The sequence below is a fragment of the Cydia strobilella genome, chromosome 8 (genome assembly GCF_947568885.1).
Source record: "Cydia strobilella chromosome 8, ilCydStro3.1, whole genome shotgun sequence".
In the NCBI taxonomy this organism is placed as follows: domain Eukaryota; kingdom Metazoa; phylum Arthropoda; class Insecta; order Lepidoptera; family Tortricidae; genus Cydia; species Cydia strobilella.
Window position 1 is genome coordinate 5,764,736 of NC_086048.1, and position 21,362 is coordinate 5,786,097.

A 21,362-nucleotide genomic window follows, 5' to 3' on the forward strand; every position below is an offset into this window, starting at 1 on the left:
ACCTATAGTACATATTTTTCGTCCATCAACCATTAATTATTCAATTAATACAAATACAAATTATATTGATTCAAAAAGGCACGTTGAAATACTGCACAATAAAGGGCAGGCCACATACATTCACCTTTTTGTTTCTCATAAGTGCAATGATCTGTGGTTACAGGAAAATGAGATGAGCGATTATAAACTCTGATGTAGACCAATCATAATAACATAGACACGGATTTTTCTTGAGAATATGTTGGTAGAATTGACTGTCAGTTGAAGAAATAAAAACCAAAATTGAAGGGCTTGTTGATTGATTTTATTTTCCAAACTTTTCCTGTGTTTTTAAAGAATCTCATTCATAAATCAAGATTGAAACGAGTATTTTATGATATGTAATATAGTTCTTCACCTAACGAAATTTATTCTTATTAATTATGGATACGAAGGAGTATGCGCTCAATAGTTTGTGATTATGTCTGCGCGTAATTATTTATCGGCCCGTGAAAAGAATATCAACAAATACATTGATTCCTTGCCGCATATAAATTCGCAGAAGTTTAATTATCGTTCTGAGCTGCCTGCTCTATCGGCTAGCAAGAATAATCATGTAAATCGTAATTTAAACTATTCTTTCGAAGTGCCTTATCGCTTGGGCAGTTCTGAGAGGCCTACTACTCCATTTTCAGACTTCTTTTCGGAGAGTGAGACAGGTATGTGGTACTTACTTATTAAATTATGCATGAAAGCTTGACCCAAATGTTTTTTAGTTCTTCAAGTTTTAAGAAAACAGAACAATATTAAAAAATAATTTGGATTAAAAGTTCAAATGCTGTTAATATTTGTTTACTTATACACTAGCAGCGCTTTGAGCTGATGTGTGTATAATGTATTATTATTATTTAATTATTGGATACACTGGCAGCTCTGTGAGCTGATGCGTGTATATCGAGCACTTGTATTTTATTTTGCACTTTTCAAAGTTCTAAAATGTGTATCTAGTCTATTTTTGAAAGTGTTCACTGACAGTGCACTAACAACAGTTTCTGGTAGAGAGTTCCACACATTTACCACACGATTCGGCAAAAAACGTTTCCTAGGGTTGCTAGCACACGGGGGTTTGACAAGTTTCTTAGTGTCCTCTCAGCTTTACATTCTGGCTTGATATGTATAGGTCTTTAATATTTGTAACATTGTAGTGTTCAGACAAGATTTTGTATGTCTCAAAAAGATCGCCTCGCTTCCTTCTGTCCTCCAATGTTGTAAGACCTAGTTCCATATCCCAACACTTGTGTTTATATTGCACTTTTTGAAGTTCTGAAATATGTATCTAGTCTATTTTTGAAAGAGTTCATCAACTATGTTTTTAATGTTGATATGACATGACACACAGAAAGAAAAAGTTATTTTCCATGCCTTTGTTTGAAAATAGATAATGATTGCCAATGGTGGACATTATAATATATTGATATTGATTGATTGATTGATATCTTCTATCTATCTAACCTAAAGAGGGATGCTCAGTTGCTTAAACCTTTAAAATGATATCTTTTAACAAATTATTACACTGATGGAAATTAGCATGTCTATCCTGTGTATGAGTGTCACAGTGCTATGCGCGTATATAGTAATTCACTGATTTAAACTTTCACGATTTTTACTCATTATTATTTACAACGACGGGACTTAATCGCGTAAAATAAGTATTAAACCCACCTCCGACGTTTCGAGGACGGCGTTGTCCCCGTGGTCTCGGAGAAGACTGGCTAAAGTTGACATCAACATCTTCTAGGCGCGCGAGTTTTTCGAACTACCCGCACTTGGTCTTGTTTATTAACTTGAACGTTTTGCGCACTAGGGATGTTACCGGGTCGACACACAACACTCACAATATTCGATTTTTCAACTTTCGATATTTGGTTTCGCTTACACTTACTAATGACTGGGTTCCATGTGGATGAGATCTTAAAACCTTCGTCTCGATTGAAATTTCTATGTTTCTTGATTTCAATGGCTTCACGGATTTTTCTACTATAAAACCCACGATCTGTAGAAAGTATTCTAGGGTTGTGAAGCTCAATCCAGTGGTTTGGCCCTGACTCTAGTAAATGCTCAGCAACAGCAGACTTGCTTACCTGGCTGTTTCCCGCTTGCACACCAGAGCGTGCAAATCCGCATCCAATGTCAAGACCAGCTTAAGTATGATTTTTCATAATCAAATAGAAAGTTTTGTAGGCATAATTCAGAGAGTCAAACTATAGTATAGTATACTACACAATTTTTCTTGCAGGGACCCCAGATTTTCGCAGTGAAGAAAGTGACAGCAGTGCGGGCTCAGCATTATTAAGGAGCACAGCAGAAGCCACGAGGACCTTGGCGGCAGAGTGGGACAGGATAGAGCGGACTCTGTACAGTGAGGAAGGGGAGAAAAGCAATCGGCCACAGATCATTGAGGAGTGCAAGCAGTGGCGGCAGTTGCATCCACAGCTTAGGTACTGATTTTTTTTTTAACATTAATAGGATATCGTCAAGTAAGCATGCGATAAAACATTTGAAAATAATTGAAAAATCAGGAACAGTAATTTTTGACGCAATTTTTATTTAAATAAATAAGAGAGGATGATTAAAAATAGGTATTTACATACAGGCGTTATAAGCGATCTTACAATAGTAATTGCTTAGTTTTTCATTCATAATTTTGAGTGAATAAATCTGCATTCTCGACTCTCTTATGAATACATATTTTTTAAACCTGCTGTCATTTTATCCTCTGATTGCCAATGATCGGCGATTAGGATTACGCCGCAAGATTTATCAGTGCGCCGGTCCGTCACCGTCGACGCAAGCTCCTACGACGCTCCTCGGTACAGAGTGAAACATGTCGAGGGTTTTCGACTTAAAATACGTGGGTGACCCGTTATTAATATGTTTAATATGTATGTGTCTCACGAAAGTTTTGTTATTAAAATTTAATGGAATGTTCATAAAAACGCTATTTAAGTACCTAGTGTTAAAATACAATTATCTGCTAAAATCTTTAACAATATAAAAAAACATTGTTGTTTACCTTTAGTGGCAACTAAATCGCAATTCACACGGACACCAAAAATTTGCTTTTTTTGTGTTTGTGATTTGGAATCTTAGAGAAATAAATATACCACCAAAATCATTTTCATGTAAAATGTTGCCAAGACGAAGTCGTAAGGCTCGCACTGTCAAAAAGTTATCAGATCTCATGTAGAGCCAAGCTTCTAACTCTACAAGCCCTAACTTCACAAAATCTACACCTTAGTCCGACGACTTAGTACACGACGTTTTTTTTTAGAAATCAATAAAATCTAGTGAAAGAGCTATGCAATTTTTATGTTTAATAAGTCCACTGTTGGCATCATATCCTGAGAATTTTGTTTATCTGGCATAATCGAAACCCAAGTTATGAGGGTTCAAATAAACGACGAAGCGCTTCGAGAAAAGGTAGGTAGCGCCCTTGCGCTTCGCTTGGCAGATATTTGAACTACACTTGAAAGTTTTTTCTAATTTTACAAAATTAGCACTTCTATGTGGTGTATTATGCTCCATCCATGTGATTTTTTTCTTATCTGAATAAACTGTAATTTGTTTTATCATAATTTCCAGGGTCATCGGCAAAGCTATATTGCTACCAGAAAAGCGGTTATCTTTCAGAGGAATCGAACATGACGAAGTAATAGCTATGCACTACAGTGATTACGAAGAATTCAGTGAAAGCGAGGAGCGCCTATCTCTGAGCAGCACCGACGTCACACCTCAAAACTCCCCGAGAATATCCATAGAAAACCTGAGTGAGACCAAAATGCAGCGTGAAAAGGTAAATCTATTTTCTATGTTTGGAGACGAGCATGAGCTTCCTGACTCATTTTGCTCACTCCTACACATTACACCGATACAAATACGGAGTCCTTTACAAAGGAAACGACAAAATCCTTTTATAAAATCGGAAATCGCGTCGTCACGCTGGATGCGCAACTCGCGACCCGAATCCTCGGTAAACTATGATCGGAACAGTGCAAAGTCTTTTGTTTCTTTGGATCCATCCAATTATGGAACAGCTATGAGCGCTTCCGAGCGCAAAAACGGGATTAATGGCAGAGTTATCACGGCGAAAAGTAGAGATTTGGCCAAATTGGAGCCGCTACATACTCCTGAGTACCATGACACTCACAGGTTACCCAGTGCGTTTGGCCAACATAATAATGCGAGAAAGGTTTCGCTTCCACCATTATTACTAGAGGAGGATAAACGAAAAGTTAGTGCAGGAAAAAAACATATGAAAACAAGGAAACCATCAAAACATGTGTATAATTTAGACAGGGTTAAGTAACAAATGATCTCAATGTAAAGGAAAGCTGTGACGAAATTGGTGAAACTAAATTAATGTACTGTTGTGGTCGAGTGAATTTAGAAGTGGTTTGAACTTTTATGGTGTTCAATAATTTTAATAAATAGCTTGTTTAGTATACTGCTCGCAAACTTTTCTTTTTCTGTCTAAAAACTTGTTGCTGTTTTAAGCAAGGTTTGCCAATGTCGGATTGTAGAATTTCGCACGTGAGGAGGATGTTCCAAGATTTGTCATTCGTGTTGCCAGCGCATTTGCAGCAAAAAGTAAATTTTCATATTTTATAATATCACATATACATACTTTATATCGTATGGCATTACCATCTTGCCCGTCAGAGGCATTTTTATTGAAAAGTCTGAATTCAATTTTGAGATGCTTTGTAGATTTCACAGTTTGGGTTGGTTAGCACAAAAACGATTTTAAAAATCTACTAGTGGTCTAGTTTGTCTGGATGTTGGCTATGGAAGTGAATGTAGCAGTATAATTAATTTAGTATTGAAATGTGTCTAGTCAATTACCGCTGTTAGGGTTTGCGACTGTTGATAGAATGTTGTTCATTTGTGTGTACTAAGGGAGTGCCTTAGATTCTCAATGTTTTGTTGACTCCTTATGGAGAACATATCAGAATGAAATATATATTTTTAAATTGAATAACGATTGAATTTTTTATACATCCTTTATAAGTTAGGTTTAAGGTAACAAAATAAAATGGTAACACTCAAAATTAGGGAATCTTTACATATATGTAGGTGTTGAACAGAAACAATATATCAAATACAAATACAGAATTTATTTTGATATTTACATTATTTGCATTTTATTAACAATCAACATCAACAATATTAAATAATTTGTCCTTGTGGTGTGATACATTCGAACATACTGGCAACATTACACTCGTCACTGTGTTGCCAGCGAATAGTGTGATGTTGCTAGGGTAATAACGGTGGTATTCTGTAAACGATTGACTAGAAGCGGTGAAAACATGGGGTATGTTATGCTTAGAATTTGAGCAACTGCTGGAAAAGCTGTGAGCTTCTAGTATGGGGTTGCCACAATTATCAAGCTCGAAATTCCTTCGAAAAATTATCTTGGATACAAGTCTCAAGTGGAGTGGATCTTCTGTCTCTTGCAAGTCGAGATTAATATTGTGGCAATCCGCTGCGAAAAGTAGCGCTGTACCGCGCCATCGTATAATGCGTTTCTATTTGGCACTGTGAACTTACTCAATAATTTTCCGCATTTAATTTAAGTTTCCGAGATACTTTTCAAATCAGTGCCAAATAAAGGCAAGAAGTAAACTGTAGACCGATCTTGCGACAGAGCGATCTTTTGTGTTGCTATTTAATTATTTTACACAGTATAAATTTAAATTGTTACAATTATTTACCTCACAGCCATCATTATAATATTGATACTACTTTTATAAAGAGGACTATATGTAACAACACGATAAGATGGCATTCAGCTTACAAAAGGGTCTAGCGAACATCGTAGGTATTAGAGAGTGTAAGATTTATTTATATACGTATATAATACATGAAAAATTCACCATTCCGTTTCTAAAAACGTTAACAACCTCAAGCTATTAGCAATAGTCAACAATGTTGTTAATTCTAGGAATTTAATGCACACAGAACGTGTATTACTAGTTGCGAGTAGGCATTAAGTGTTTGTATAAGTTCGTTCGAGCTATTCCTAGGTTTAGGGGGGGTTGTTCAAGAGCGGACATGGCTTACGTGGTAGAACTATCCTGAATCACAATATCATCGGTTCATTCCAATTTATAGGATAAACAAAAAGATAATCGTTCATCGGCCTTGAGTAGGTATATGGCTAACCATTGCTGTGTCAATTCAAAACCGAAACGAGTAAATATATTTGTCGTATTTTATATGACGCAAGGAAAACCCATATCATACTATACCGCCATCTAGTAAATCTGTCACAATAAGTGAACTAGATGGCGCTACAATAAACCAGAGCTTAACGCGATATATTTTCAAATTAGGTATTGATAGAGGACGTGTCGAAAACTTGCAATTTTGCACCGATATTAAAAAAGATCTTGCATCAGACAAAAAGTACATCAAGTGTAGGTATTCAATTAGAATTAGCCGCTGATAGCTATCATTCTCTAAGAATATACCTGAAAGTGATATGTGACAATATGCACTCTCCATCCTAACCCCACTAAGATCTGTCATATTTAGTAAGATAAGGAGATACTCATAGCAAATGAAAGTACGCGCGAACTAACCGATATCCAATGATTTACGGACGTAATATTTAAAGTAACGTCAGTGATAGTTTGTGCGCCTGCAACATATAATGAAGTAATGGTGCAGAACTTGCGAAATAAGATTATATTTAAATTATTGTAAAATTGCGTAATCGTACCTAACTCTAAAATGAATCGCAATTATACTATGTGTCCAGAGAGTAGAAAGTTTTAATATTATGTGGCAGCACAGACTTATCAAGTACAGGCCTTATGGTCAAAGTTCGAATGTCGAAATTACGATATCTCCTTCTAGCACATTCGATATAGATATTTTTTATATTGTCTTCGGTTACATAGTTACTCATTAAATAAAACTATGAAAACGGATTATATAGCGTATATTGAATTTATAATACATCCCGACGTTTCGAACCCTTTACAGCGTTCGTGGTCAACGGGTGACTGAGGAAAAACTACAATGTGCAAAACTACCCACATACAAAAATAATGAACCATAATAAACTATAAACTTAAGGCTAGTTGTACATGCAAAATCGGTTCATAATCATCGGGCCTAAAGTTTATGGTTTATTATGGTTCATTATTTTTGTAGGTGGGTAGTTTTGCACATTGTAGTTTTTCCTCAGTCACCCGTTGACCACGAACGTTGTAAATGGTTCGAATTCGAAACGTCGGGATGTAATACAAATTCAATATACGCGATATAATCCGTTTTCATAGTTTTATTTCATAGATATTCATTACTAAAGCGTAGATGATTCTGAAACCCCTTACATGGGTGGTCAGTGTAACAACTTTACTATTATAACTATCTACTCTCTGATATTTCTTATAACAGTCTAAAGTGATCGATACGAGATTTAACGCTAACGCAGAATCCCAATGAGTTCGACCATTTTGTTGATAGTGTTGATCCAAAGGTTAGTGTTCTGATTGGCAGATCTGGACCATTCATAGACTGTTTACCGTTAGGATTAGATCATTCAAATTGTTTCATTTAAATCTATTAAAAACGTCCAGGAATTAGCGAAATTCTATGGGATTCTGCCGAACGTAAGTGGTAATCTGGTATCGACTTGTGACCTTTTTGCGTGTAACAAAAAGGAATTAGTAGTAGGCACTGTAATATATGTAGTGCCCGTCACAGTAGAACCCGGCATGCTCTTAAACTATTCATTCAATACTCTATGCAAACCAGGATGCTTCTATTTGATACTAATACTTGAACTGCTTAAACATAGATACAGCCAGATCTAGAAAATTGTGTCTTTCTGTATCTCGTTACCAGGCGGACAGTTTGCGATACGAATATGTCATTACAGATGTAGCGCATAATTGTTTTCCATCGTATTTTCTCGGTAACGTTCGTATTTGTCATGCTACTTCAGTCAAACTCAGTACTCATTATTAAACTCAGTACTTTTTGTACCGAGACTGACTGAAATAGCAAGACATGTTCGTACGTTTCCGTGAAATTACGATGGTAAATAATTATGCACTACCTACATCTGTAAATACTCGGGTCACGTCACAAAAATGACCCGTGGAGTGCGTCATAAAGTTATTAATGGCATCATGCTCCCATAGTTTTGATTCCGCTTGATAGCTCGATGGGTTGTTTAGCATCAGTGCCAAATAAAAGCATTATCCGTACCATATGGCGCATATACTCGACGATAAATGGCATAGTTACGTCGCTTTCATTCAAATGAAACATATCAAGACAGTAAATATATACGGGTATATGCGCATATTTTAACAAAACTGAATCACGTGACGTACTTATAACTATCGGGACAGGCAAAGCCCGCGGATTATACATTTCTAAAAGGCGTCGTCGCTACCTCCCCTATTATATACCTATATTCTAATGGATGAAGATGAGACAAGACATTTAAAGATGATAATGATATTAAAAGTCATTAGCACTTTGTTTCTTAGATGTGTTCTGCATTATGCGGTCCAGACAAGCCCATCTAGCACGCTGACGATTAATTAATTAAGGTAAAGCGCGAGGGGTGTAATGCTTTAAAGACTGTGCACCCTGGCGTTCTAAGCGGCGGTTTTATACAAACCTGTTTAACGCATTCGGGTTTGTATAGAATCATCAAAGGTACGCCGTTGGGAAGTTACAGTGCACACATTACATGGACAATAATCGGCATCAGAAGTTAGACTACATCGCGCGAGTTACAAATCACTCTGGACAGCAGAATGCAAAACCCAACAAGTACAAAGTTGCGTGTACGAGTAGGTATTGGATGGTAGCGGCGAGGTAGCAGCGAGCGACGCCGGCTATCTTAGACATCACCTAGCAAACGGGAACCGCTCATGCATAAGGGACTACAACGCACGACGCAGACGCACGGACACGGCTATATTCTCTCTCGTTAAGGCGATTATACAAATTTAGACACTATGTTAAATTGCACACTGACCTCTATAAACTTTTAATTGCGATAAATATTCGTAATGTTGTATAAAAATATTAAAGGAAAAATCGTCATGTTAATATTAATCTTATTTAACATTCATATTAATCCAAAATAATAGCGTGTATTTTACATTTTTACATTGAGACGTCCGAACACTATTCCTAAATGACATAGACATAAAGCCTAATTTACAACAATCTACACACGATAGTATTGAATATAAACGTTTTAATGTAGTCATAGCCTTCTATTTTGATGCAAAGGAGATGTACTTTGAAAAATTCTTACGTAACATACAAAATTACACTTGACTATATACAACATTCTAGCTAAATCGTTTTAAAAATGTTTTGAATGTAGCACGCTGCAGGTACTCTACTCATTACCCTAGTTTGGCGTCTAGGAGGGCTCCTTGCATGCATGGACACTACCGACCGGATACCAAGCTCTGAATACATCTATATAACATCTGATCATATAAGAACTAACAGCCGTCCGAGTGCCTCCCGAGCCAAGACACTGTTCTGACTATATAGAACAGACGGACGAATTTCATATAATTTTAATAATTTAACGTGCACAACCTTTTCAAAACTTTATCTAATATCTTCATTCTGTTGTCGATGCGTGCTGTGAACTATTCTCCGGTCGTTCGATCATCTCCATTATTCAAATAATGTAACAATATCACTTCTATGGAATCTCGAATAAAACTATTAGAGAATTGGCTCACTGGTGGTTTCCTGCCCACACATAATGTTGGTACACAGGGTGACTTGAGATCTTAGGGTATATCGGAAGCCTGAGTACCCCGCGAATGGACCTCTAGGGTAAATAACTTCCTTTTTGTTCATCAAATGTATGGAATTCTGTGTCTCACGGTTTTTCTTTTGTACTTTATTGATGTTTATTTTTCCATGGGCTTATGTAGCGGAATTACAAAATATATGGCAGTATGTTTGCATTCAATTCCTTTACGAACTAGGATCAGTTGTCCAAGTTGTCAGGACCGTTCACACTTCTCTCGTCACATCACACCCACTATCTAATAGCAATAAGGCCAGCTTTGCCTATTCTATTTGAAGGATGAAATGATGTCTATACTGCCACCTACTTACCAGGCAATGGGGCTCTTATTAAAGTTCTACAATTTAAGTATCCAGTCATTTTCTTGGGCGCGAACTTTGACTTCGTAACACACGTGGCATTAAAGTATGGTTTTCTAGATGAAGTGAGCAATGAAGCCGCCTATTGCAGGCAACTCAGTGGCACTATGCTATGACGTGACGGTGGGCAACTATACACAGGATGTTTGATGAAAATTCATACAATATTTCAACTAACTTTACTTACTATCAGGTAATTGAGGTATTTTTAATTATTATTATAATAAGTGCTATTTGCGTGCGGGCGACGCCGTGGCGGACTTAAGGGTTCACATTATCTATCTACATCATAAGGTTCATCAAACATCTTGTCAGTTTGTTCGGCTCGACGCCACCGACAAATCTGAAGAAATGACACTAATATTGGCGAGGGAATGTAACTACACGTATTACCTAGAAATTTCTAAAAAGGAACTCTAATCAACTGCACCGGTGTTCGAGTTGATTGTAAATGCATGTCTGCACGTGGAGTCGATTAAAGTTGAGCCTTAGTTATCTAATACAATAAAGGGCATTAAACTATGAAGAGTCCACAATCGTCAAAGCACCCGGAGTTAACACTAAATACATCGCAGGCTTTAGAAGCCAGTAACAACGACGATTCGAAAACAATATCACACATTTACAGCAAAATTACACTTTGCACTGACGTCCCCGCGCCGCGCGAGCGACGCGTCGTCGCGAACGTGTTCTGTGTGTGCAGCGCCGCCATCCACGTCCACCGATCCCCCGCCCAATAGGAAAACAAAATAAAACCAAAACAAAACAATCATTCAATAAAATTTATTAAAAAAATAAACAAAATGCGGTGCCGGTGCTAGATGAGGTTGAAAATAATTTGAACGACGAAAAACAGATGAAAAGAAATACACGTCTGTGAATTTAGTCGAAGACAACAATAAGCGCTGGAGCAGCCAACACTTGTCGTTACCCTCGCTGATAATTTCCAAGATGTGTATTTCAATCGCATCTGTCTCAAGACGTCGAAATTAAAGAATAAATAAACTGCCTTAACTAGTGGACATTTTACATGAAAGTTTATAGAAGTTCGATAAAATAAAACGTGAGCTGAGCGATGGAACTGTATGCATACTAGGTACTACCACAGGTGCATTTCAAGTATTGAACAGTTGTGTCTTAAAACTAAGTATATAAGTATAAATGATGGATTCAATGTGAATCCATATAAAACAATATAAACTAAAACAATAACTTTAACGTAGTGTCGAGTAACTTATCACATTTGTGTCATCATGTATGAAGTGTTCTGCTTAAGAGTATTCAATCAGTCGATGATAATATAAATGCTTACAAGTTATACTTTAGCCCCGAAAAAGCGTCCCAAATGAGTCAAAAGATGCCAGAAAAATAGTAAAAACTACAGAGAAAGAAATAAACCTACACTAATAGAAGAAATAGTAAATAAAAGCATGCATTACCTATTCTAAATTCGTTCTGAAATTACACGGTAGTGCAATTAAAAGTTTTAAAGGTTCATTTAATATTGAGCATTATATTGCTACAAATAACGGTTATATTTACTTACACAATTGTACAGACTTACTTTAATTCAATTGTCAAAACCGTAGATAAAATCGAACGTCGACCATCACTTTTCAAAATGGACTGTGTAGTGTGTAGTGTTTCAAATGAAAAAGTGTCGAAGTGTTGCACTGAATTAAATGTTGAAATTAGAAATATTTTTCAGTAATTTGGACTTCAACATTATTAGTGTGGTTTGATGTTACATTACTCATTAGACTCAGCATTAGAAGCGTTTGTTTATGCATTTTTTTCATGATTGCCATAAGTTGTTTGATAATAGTCCCATGACTGCCAAAATATTCATTAGATACCCTTTTCAGGTGAAATAAGTTAGGTGGTTTATTTTACTGGACTTGTTGATGGAATTACAGTGTCATGATTTTAACAGTCAAGAAACTTCTATTATTGTTTTCTCTGTGTACCAATGCAAAGAGATAGTGTGCACAAATTACAAGACAGATAGAAGGCAGTGCTCGCTGTGCAAAAGATACATAGGAACCTGAACATGGCTTTCCCTATACATCTTTAAAAGGTGCATTTCAAGAGTATGGTGAAGATTGCTGTGCCGTGTCAGTGGAAGTGTAACATAACTTGTACTTAGCTATCCAATTCCAAATAATAATTAAAACGCAAGAAGAAATAAAATCGAGTACGAGTTATAATAGTTTGAAAAAGGTATTACCACAAAAACTTTGAATTTTGGCTTCGAATGGAAAGAATCGTGAAGATAAAACCAAAGAGTTTGCGCAACCTAGATAAAAATAGTATAACTCAAAAGTGAATTGTTTGGGGGGCTTGTGGAGTGGCGTCGGGCCCTACCGCCTATGAGCCCGGAGGCTTAGATGTAGGAGTAGGGTCCGTCGGTAAGGGCGCTGCACAGCAGCAGTCAGGAGGCGTCGTCTTTGCCGCCGCTGCCCGTGGCCGAGCCCGCGCGCCGCGACGAGCGGTACTCCACGCCGGGGTCGAACTGCATGAGCACGAATACCTGCACAAACGTTTACCTTCTATGATGGAGAAACTATTTGTTATCCGTGAAAACATGGACATTATTTAATATTTCATTTAACTAATCATGACGATGGTATGGATTCAAATTAGATTCCATGGAAAATACGCTGAACATTTTTATAGAATCAATCGTGGATACATAAAGGATGTTGTAAATTTATGAAAATGACCTGTAGTCATTCATGAAGACCTGGTTTTTGTGATCTGTATAATAAAGATGCCACTGTAACGTTTTTCGTAGACCGTATTGCACCTTAGGCATCATACGAATCTTCTGACGGATTGGTCAACGTATTGTTTGCTGCTTGTGAAAGAGCTGGACGATGCATTTCATATGTAACACAACTGATCAGTGAACAGCAAACAGCCAAATGAAAGTCATTTAACAGGTTGGTGAAGTGCATCGCTTGCTGCTCGCGATGCGTGGTGACGACGTATGACAAAGTGATACAAGCCAATAATATTGCCATACCTGATCTGTTGGCAGCAAGATGAAGTCATCCGGCGGATTGGTAATGACGTATCTCTTGCTGCTCGCGTCGCACGAGGACGAAGTATCCCGAAACCGGTAGAGACCGATACAGAGCATGCCGTAGGCGCGCAGCGCCGCCACGAACAGGTCGCCGTACTTGCCGGCCTCCCCGAACTGGGCCAGCGGCCCGTCGTACAGGGAGATCTGACCTACTCTACACCGGTCCCTGGAATTTAACAGTTACTAGTTACAATGTATAAGTTACATCTCAAAATTTCGCCTTGCGCAGTATTCCGCTAAAGATGTGCATGATGCTCAAACGGTAAGCGATGTCAAAGATAACAGATTTCGTACCGTTTCAATCAGTATGAGCCTAGCTAAGCTAAATCATGAACTTCCTTCGCTACGGAGCTAGATCTTAAACGAGATCAAAGCATATCTTTAAGATTTCTTCATTCTGTTTATAGAAACGAAAACAGTTCTTTATTGGTAGCCCAAAATGCTCTTCCCTGATGTTCTACAAAATGATAGCGTTTATTAAACCATTATTTATACGGTTTTTAGTAGCGCAGTAAAATTAAAGAATTTACGCGATACAAAATGACAGTGCTGTGACCTTTCCCGAGGAAGATTGCTGGTTGGAAACAAGTTACCGGTTCGCTAAACTTTCGGGCGTGGAGTACCCTCCTCGGAGACCAGCTCCTTCCGCGAGGATCAGCTCCAGCTCGGGCGTGGCGCCGCCCGTGATCAGCGACCGGATCAGGGTTAAGGCATTCTGGTTGAAATACGTCTGGAACAATGGAACATCTCATATAATTTCCGTCTAGAAAAAGGCGATGCGAAGGGCATTCAATATTTGGTACATACTTAAATTGAATCCGAATTCGTTATACTCGTAAACTTGTTAATGACAAAAAATCTCAAATAAAAAACGAAATATTTAGTAACACAAAAAAATGTACTAATTTTCTTCGCCTAGGTAAATCCTTGGGTTTTAGCTCGATGAAATCTTTTGCAGTTTTATTACATACATATAATGCTCGTCGGTTCTGCTAAGAAATTAAGGAGCCCACTGACTATCAGTCCACCGGACGATATCGGCTTGTCAGTTGGAACAAAAATTTGACAGTTCCGAACAACTGACAGGCTGGTCGTCCTGGCTCAAGAAGAGCTGTCGTTCACCAGCCCTGTATACGTACAGTGTATAAATCCAATACGGTCAATAAATTAAACTAGATATAGAATTTCTATCCTTACCACTTTTCCTATGCTAACCATCGTTTAAATATTCGCTTGTGTTGGATTTACACACTGTGTAAAGCAAGTACTTACAGTGGACATGAGGGAGTCGAGCACGCTGACGGCGAAGGCGGTGCCGCAGGCGAACGGTTGCGTGAGATACAGCTCCGTGTCAGGATCGTCGTCATCGTCCTGGTCCAAGAACTGCACGTTGCTGTCGTTCACCAGCTCTGCATAACATTAAAAATAATTAGAAATGTCGCAAAACGAGAAACATATATTTTTATTTTAGAACTGGGAGGATAATAAAGTACCTATTCTCATACCGGAGTGTACAGTCACCAAAAAGTTTGTTTCCATAACAATGAAATCAATGACAACAACAACAACATAACAATGATTAAATCGTCTATGTCGTCGTTGCCAATAGGGTATTTGACTACTATTTCTTTTTTCCAACTGTCAAAACGATTTTGCTACTATGGAATTTATATGAAACACTAGCTTGTGACGTGACAATCAAATTACCTACTCTTTATAGTTTTATGCTGGTTTTAAAATAGAAATTGTATCTATAAAAAATGCTGTCTACGTTTCTCTATTAATCTTCTGGTGCTTTATTTCATGTATGGTGTAAAATAATTTATTTTAAATGCAGTCAAATACCCTATTGTATGTTGGAACGCGAATCCAAGCAACACAAAACCAACAACAAAAATTGCGGCCTACAGTAAAGTCAATGGACGATGAATTAATGGAGATGATAATAACCATTTAAGATGCAACTGGGACGACACCAAGAGAGCCGGATGGAGTTTGAAAGTGTTGAAACTTGCCACTCACCAGTAATCATAGGCACATTGGCACCATACACCGACCCTCTCCGCTGCAGCAGCACCGGCGCGGGCGGCGCCCCCGGCGGGGGCTGCGCCGCCGCGCTCCCATTCGTCGCGCCCCCACTTAACACGCCTATCGTGTCATCGAAGGTCATCGCCTTGATGTTCAACGAAGCCAAGATAGCTTCCTTGTCGGCCAGCGTCGGGTCGTCGTTGGACGGCACCTTTGCGGACAGGATGCAGCACATGTCGCAAAGGTTAACGTTCACTGCACGCAAGTCGGCTCGGCTTAGCGGTGAACCCTGTCAAGCAAAGTTTGGCTTAAGTATAATGTCATGAATGGTGCTGGCAAAATCGACGGTATTTAACTTCCCCCGTGATTACCTTTTTTGCAAAAAGAGACGTTAGAATAATTTGAACAAGCTTCTGGCTGACTGATTGACTTAGATTCTTCAGCATACATGACTTGTAATATTAAACTGGGCTGTGTATGAATCTCATCTGAGAGAGGACAATAATAAAAAATACATATTACATATCTACCTATAAATACCGAGTTATAGTTAACAAATCTGCAAATGGATTTAACAGAGGATTCAGGACGAGGATGATGTCGCAAGGAGTAAGCGTCGCCTATGGAAATGAGAGGAAGAATAAAAAAAACTTACATTCAAAACAGAAATCTTTGGCAGATTCTGCAACATCTTCCATTCCCTTCTGATGTAGTCGACGCTCCCGACAATCACCACGTGTTTCAGCTCGTGGTAGTGAAAGTTGGAGGCCCGCAGCGGCATCACGAGGTTCCGCAGGCCTATTAGCGGCGAGTCGGGGTCCGCGAACAGGCAGACCACCACGTGGCCGTTTAGGACGGTCATCGCCGCTTGGTTTCTGTCCTGTTGCATCAAATTCATAAATGAGTTAATTGCGAGAACACATGTACACACACGATTTGTGGTTGAAGTGTGTAAAATGCTGTTAAAAAACGTTTTGCGATTCCTTGTAGGTTGTAGGTAAAACATAGTTACGTACAGATGTAGGTATTGCATAATTATTTTCCATCGTGTTTTCACGGAAACGTACGAACGTGTTACTATTGTTACTATACTATTTTAGTCAGTCTCAGTACAATAAGTACTGAGGTTGACTGAAGTGGCATGACAAATACGAACATTTCCGAGAAAATACGATGGCAAACAATTATGCACTACATCTTTAGGTACATATTTCATTATTATTTTAAATAATAACGTTTTTCTTTCGGGTTCTTTGTAGTTCTCGGTACTTGGTACAGTTCTAGATAACGTTCCCGTGAATAGGCGTGGGAATAAGACTTAAAGAGTACATAGACGAAAGGAAGTTCAAGATTGAGGGTTTCTGCTAAATGAGTGCAGAAAGACTGGCAAAGGACAGACTATCGTGGCGATCTTGCAGAGAGGGCTAGATTCTAACGTATATATATAAGTATGTATATCGACATGGTGAATCAATAATTGTTTAAGCAAATCGACAGATGACACAGAAAATTACGTACTAATATACAATCCTCCAGATTCTTGGCGGGACTCCAATGGAACATGCCAGTGGAGTCGTATTTCATTTCAGTCTTCTCGAAGTCGAAATCCTTCGACTGGTCGTCGGCCAGGCCCGCTGGCAGACTCACGCCGTTACTGTTCTGGTTGCCGCCGCTGCTTCTACTCGTCGGCCTGAAGGGATACATAATATTTGAAAAATTCGGACGCCAACGCTTTATAAATAACGGGCGATAGGCTGTGTTGCCGTTGTGCAGAAAGTTTTAAAAAAATTGGCGGGAATCAGTGCGTTGGTGTTTTATGTTATATTTATAATTTGTTTAAATTATGTTATTTTGGATTAAAGTTTGTTAAGTAAGAAGCTACAAGTTCAAATTAGTGTCGCGGTATTTGCATTTATAGGAAATTACACTTGTCATATTTTACAAAGAAAAAAAAAACATATATAAGTTATTTTCAAATTTGAGAAAACTACTAGAAGCTGATGTTGTTTTTACGCTTATTTATTATGACAAATGAAAATAAAGTGTAAGGAATTTTAATAATTTCACCGGCGTACAAGATTTAAAGTTTATGATTCTTAATTGAAAACTGATAACAAAAGGCGAGTATTTATGAAAACTAATCTTATACGCCAGTAATTCATAATTACTGAAATTACAAATATTTAAAGTAAGCAACTCTAATAAATACACTAAATACGCATACATTTCGTGGATCGATTTTTTTATACAACCGATAAGACATGCTAGGTCGTTTCAAGACTAGTGCCGTGCTGTTTACAGGTGCCAAAATATACGAAAAATAAAGGAAATAAAGTGAATCGTTACTAGAAAAAATTCGTCCTGAAGACATATATATATATCCGAGAAAGCTTCTACTCTTACAGGCTCTAAATACACAACTTTATGAACGAATTCTTATTACGAATGTTTCTAGTTGTAATTCACCAAATAGCTTCGTTGAGTGCAGTGGTTCTGTATTAAGAATAATTATTTTAAAAAGACTATAAAAATGTTTGTATTTGATAATATTAAGATGTACCAGACATAAGAAAAATTTAAGTTTTGACTTCTGAATTTAAGCTTCTCCGATTATTGTCCATGCATTTAAAATTAAGTATTTTTTCCAAATAACCTATCTTCACAAATACATACGAGTTCTAGCTACCTACATAAACTAAAGTAACCATAAGCAAGCATCTATATGTCTCAAAAACGGTATCATACAATAGTAAAGTCAAACTACTGAAAAATTCTAGCTGATATATAAGTTGAGTTACATGAGCTTTTTCACTTCGTAGGCTAGGTGGTACGCTTGGTAATTCGTGTCCTGATCCGGAGGGTTCCTGTAACACCCAAACAGCTCCGTAGCTTCATGTCTTGACAATCAGTGCGGGTTGGGGAGATACCGTGAAAATCAGTTCATATTAATGTGGTAATACTATGTATCAAGCAGTCTTAGAACACAGATAGACATTATTCAATTATCTTCAGTTAATTGTTCATTTGACACTTCAAAATTCCAATGTGGCTTTTGTTTACCCGTATTTCTTATTCTAGCATTTCATAGTCGAGAGACGAGGCATGTTTTTTTTTATGGAAATAAGAATTCGCTTAGAGTCAGCGAGAGTATAAATTGAGCAGCTAGGGGTAATGATGCTCATTGCTAGAAAAATATCTTAAGGATCGAAACAGATAGTTGCTTGCTGGTCGCCCCGTGTGAAAGATTAAAATGTTCGGGTGACATCAGCGTTGGAATTAAGGGTCGCTTTTATCAAATTTACTCATGAAAACTACAAATTGTATAAAAACTGATTTTCACTGTATTTATATAATATATAGACATTTATATCGTGTACACAGTGCACACAGTGCCAAACATAAATCTCGTGATAACGAAATAGGGTCGAAGGCGTTGCTAAGTTTCGGGATCTAATCAAAAATAAAAAAACACGATCAGCTCAAGTTTTTTTTTAATGCGATAATTAATAATCTTTATGTGTTATGTTTTTATGCAGCCATTGTTTTACGTTTAAGGCATATATACGCAAAATCTTTTTAACGAAAAATTATTTTAAAGGTGAAGCAATGAATATGGGGCAGCCCTAGGTTCATTCACACCAATCGAAAGCGCGTTGAATACACACACATTCAAAGCACAGTCAATCATGGTTCAGGGCTGCCACAGACTACAATTCAGGTTAATGTTTTTAATGGTTTTATAACTTACGTGTCAGGTGGAGCTCTGTTTACGTTTGGCTTGACTTTGTTGACCTGCCTCGTCGTCGTTGTGTTCATCAGCTGGTTCGCGTTTGGAGACAGGAGAGCATTCGGTGCACTTCTATGGTTTCTGTTTATTACTGGGAACAGACGTCATATAGGTCAGGTTAAATTAATTGAGCTTTAAACTATTATAGGGGATTGCAAATATTGGTTAATTAGTACTTACAACTAATGTCTTCACCTCGTTCTCTCGCGATTTCACCTGGAATAATGTAATGAAATTAATAAAAAATAAAAATATTACGTGCCTTAAAAATATATGTGCAGTGCAGTCCTTTACATTACTTTGGATTAAACAAGTTGTTCTTCAAAATTAACAGTACTTAGTAAAATATTTGATATTTACATTAATTCCATTCAATAGGGTTCAGGACAATTTAAGAACTTATTTAATGTCTACAACAAAAGCGTATTGACAAAGCATTCAAGGGCACAATATGTATTAAACGGACGGATGCAATGGGTCGCAATGCCTGGCGGGAGTACAAACCAATGAAACATCCGCTTTAGAGTTAACCAAGAAGCGCAGGTCGATGGGGTTTGCAATTTTTAAATCTCTTAAGGTGATGCAAAAACAAAAACGAAACGTTTTCCGTGAAGAAAAAAAAATCACAACTAAAAATGTGGATCATGTAACGGTCCTTTAGAAGGTACGGTATCTTCTTGTCTACTATTTCAGCTGGGATCATGCTTGATGAAAGCCTCATCCGCGAATCGTTATCGAAATTCCTTTAGTGCTCGCTATGAAAATGCGTGATAAAGCAACTAAGTGCGGGGCACCTTTCGGTCACCGGTGGAAGCACATTGCTGGTCGTTCAATGGAAGTGGGCCGATGAGAAAAACAAATTGAAATAAAACACTCAAGTCTTTCATCCTGAGATGTACCTCGATGATGCACCTTCTTGGGCAACTCTGGCGGCGTGAAGGTGGGGGGAGGATGGTGGTCATCTGCAAAACATCAGCACAAATTCGCATTCCAATACACCAATCAGTCAACGACATCACCTACTGGCTCGTCGCGATTATAGACAGCGAGTGACAAACACTCGTCGTACAGAGTCCGTTTTAAAAGTAACCAATTCAGTTTCACTTTATAAGCGTTTGTGCAAGTTTAAGCTGACGACTTGAATATATACAACATCGAGTTTAATTATGAAACCGAATCGAGTTACACAAAATATTATTAAACAATCTGTTAATGATATATTATAGTATTATACAAACAGTAACACAACACAACACGTCAATAACTACAACATCCACGTGCAGCATGCTTCTAAGCTAACACACAATAAATAAAATCTATTAGACAAGCTCTAAACTATATAAGTATATTATAAAACGCATTAATACTTGATGAATATATAATCCTAATTATAAATGAGTTTAAAACTAATGTAAGAAGAAATGATAAAATGGCTAAGGGGCGTAAATTATCAGGAGATGGCACCGAGCGTACTAACGTTGTAATTACTTAAAAGGCTAAAGCAATTAACAATTCTCAACGTCTTAACGATTAAAGGCAAAGATAATTACTCTGGAGATGATATACCAGTCTGGCAGACCTGCCACCGTTGACCCCCGGTCCTGGAGCTATCGAGGCAGGGCCATCTAACTAAATTAAACATTCCCTATGCAGGGTCTTTACATTAATCTTTAATCTTGAAAGCAGATTACACTTTACAACATCAATATCAGAGGGGCTATTTCGATGCAATAATCAGGGTTTTAAATACTCCTAGGAAATTTAGAGATTGATATAATTATAATAACAACAACACCAAAATAAACAAATGACATCACAAATGTCTTCTCATGTTTTAGTTCCGCTAATAGAGAGGCAAACATCTAACTGCTGAATAGGTAATGCACATAGAATAACGAACCAGACAAGACAATGATACAGGACACGAGATTGCTATATATATAGAATCGCCGCCGCGACAGGCCCGCGCGTCGCGATAGAACATCACATTGACATGTACACTGAATGTTAAACACATTTGGGTTACGTACTTGCCCGGCCAACCATCTGGACGGCTCGTACGCCCTTCCTGAACGTAGCCACTGAACCGAGAAACAACACGTTTAAGCGATCATGTATTAATAGGTACTAATCATTGATTTTCGTGGGCATTACACAATGATTGCAAATCATAGGCACTTATGCAGACAGAAATGCAAAGCTGAGGAGTCTTCTTCTTGTAGAGTTTAGGAATGAAAAGGAATTAGATGAGAG

At 37.7% G+C, this 21,362-nt stretch overlaps 3 protein-coding genes across 8 annotated transcripts in view; 2 read left to right on the forward strand and 1 right to left on the reverse strand.

The window, feature by feature from the left end:
• The window catches only part of LOC134743513 (tropomodulin-1), a 268,940-nt gene that overhangs the window by 137,513 nt on the left and 110,065 nt on the right, over window positions 1–21,362 (forward strand). The window lies entirely within an intron of this gene.
• LOC134743516 (uncharacterized) lies at window positions 283–5,017 on the forward strand. The gene is made up of 3 exons (XM_063677002.1): window positions 283–698; window positions 2,276–2,477; window positions 3,622–5,017. The coding sequence occupies exons 1-3, from the start codon at window positions 461–463 to the stop codon at window positions 4,343–4,345; spliced, it is 1,164 nt and encodes a 387-aa protein (XP_063533072.1). The 5' UTR covers window positions 283–460; the 3' UTR covers window positions 4,346–5,017.
• Window positions 9,604–21,362, reverse strand: part of LOC134743506 (calcium-activated potassium channel slowpoke) — a 99,647-nt gene continuing 87,888 nt past the window's right edge. For 3 of the 5 annotated variants that reach the window (XM_063676969.1, XM_063676970.1, XM_063676967.1), the window contains 12 exons: window positions 21,140–21,190; window positions 20,009–20,071; window positions 19,290–19,325; window positions 19,071–19,200; window positions 18,121–18,186; window positions 16,841–17,012; window positions 15,978–16,202; window positions 15,317–15,611; window positions 14,567–14,703; window positions 13,888–14,024; window positions 13,235–13,460; window positions 9,604–12,739 (listed from right to left, as the gene is read on the reverse strand). In XM_063676969.1, coding sequence (XP_063533039.1) covers window positions 12,641–12,739; window positions 13,235–13,460; window positions 13,888–14,024; window positions 14,567–14,703; window positions 15,317–15,611; window positions 15,978–16,202; window positions 16,841–17,012; window positions 18,121–18,186; window positions 19,071–19,200; window positions 19,290–19,325; window positions 20,009–20,071; window positions 21,140–21,190 — 1,637 coding nt within the window. In that variant the 3' untranslated portion in view covers window positions 9,604–12,640. The remainder of the gene's footprint in view (window positions 12,740–13,234; window positions 13,461–13,887; window positions 14,025–14,566; window positions 14,704–15,316; window positions 15,612–15,977; window positions 16,203–16,840; window positions 17,013–18,120; window positions 18,187–19,070; window positions 19,201–19,289; window positions 19,326–20,008; window positions 20,072–21,139; window positions 21,191–21,362) is intronic. The other 2 variants (XM_063676966.1, XM_063676968.1) reach the window with 2 other exon arrangements.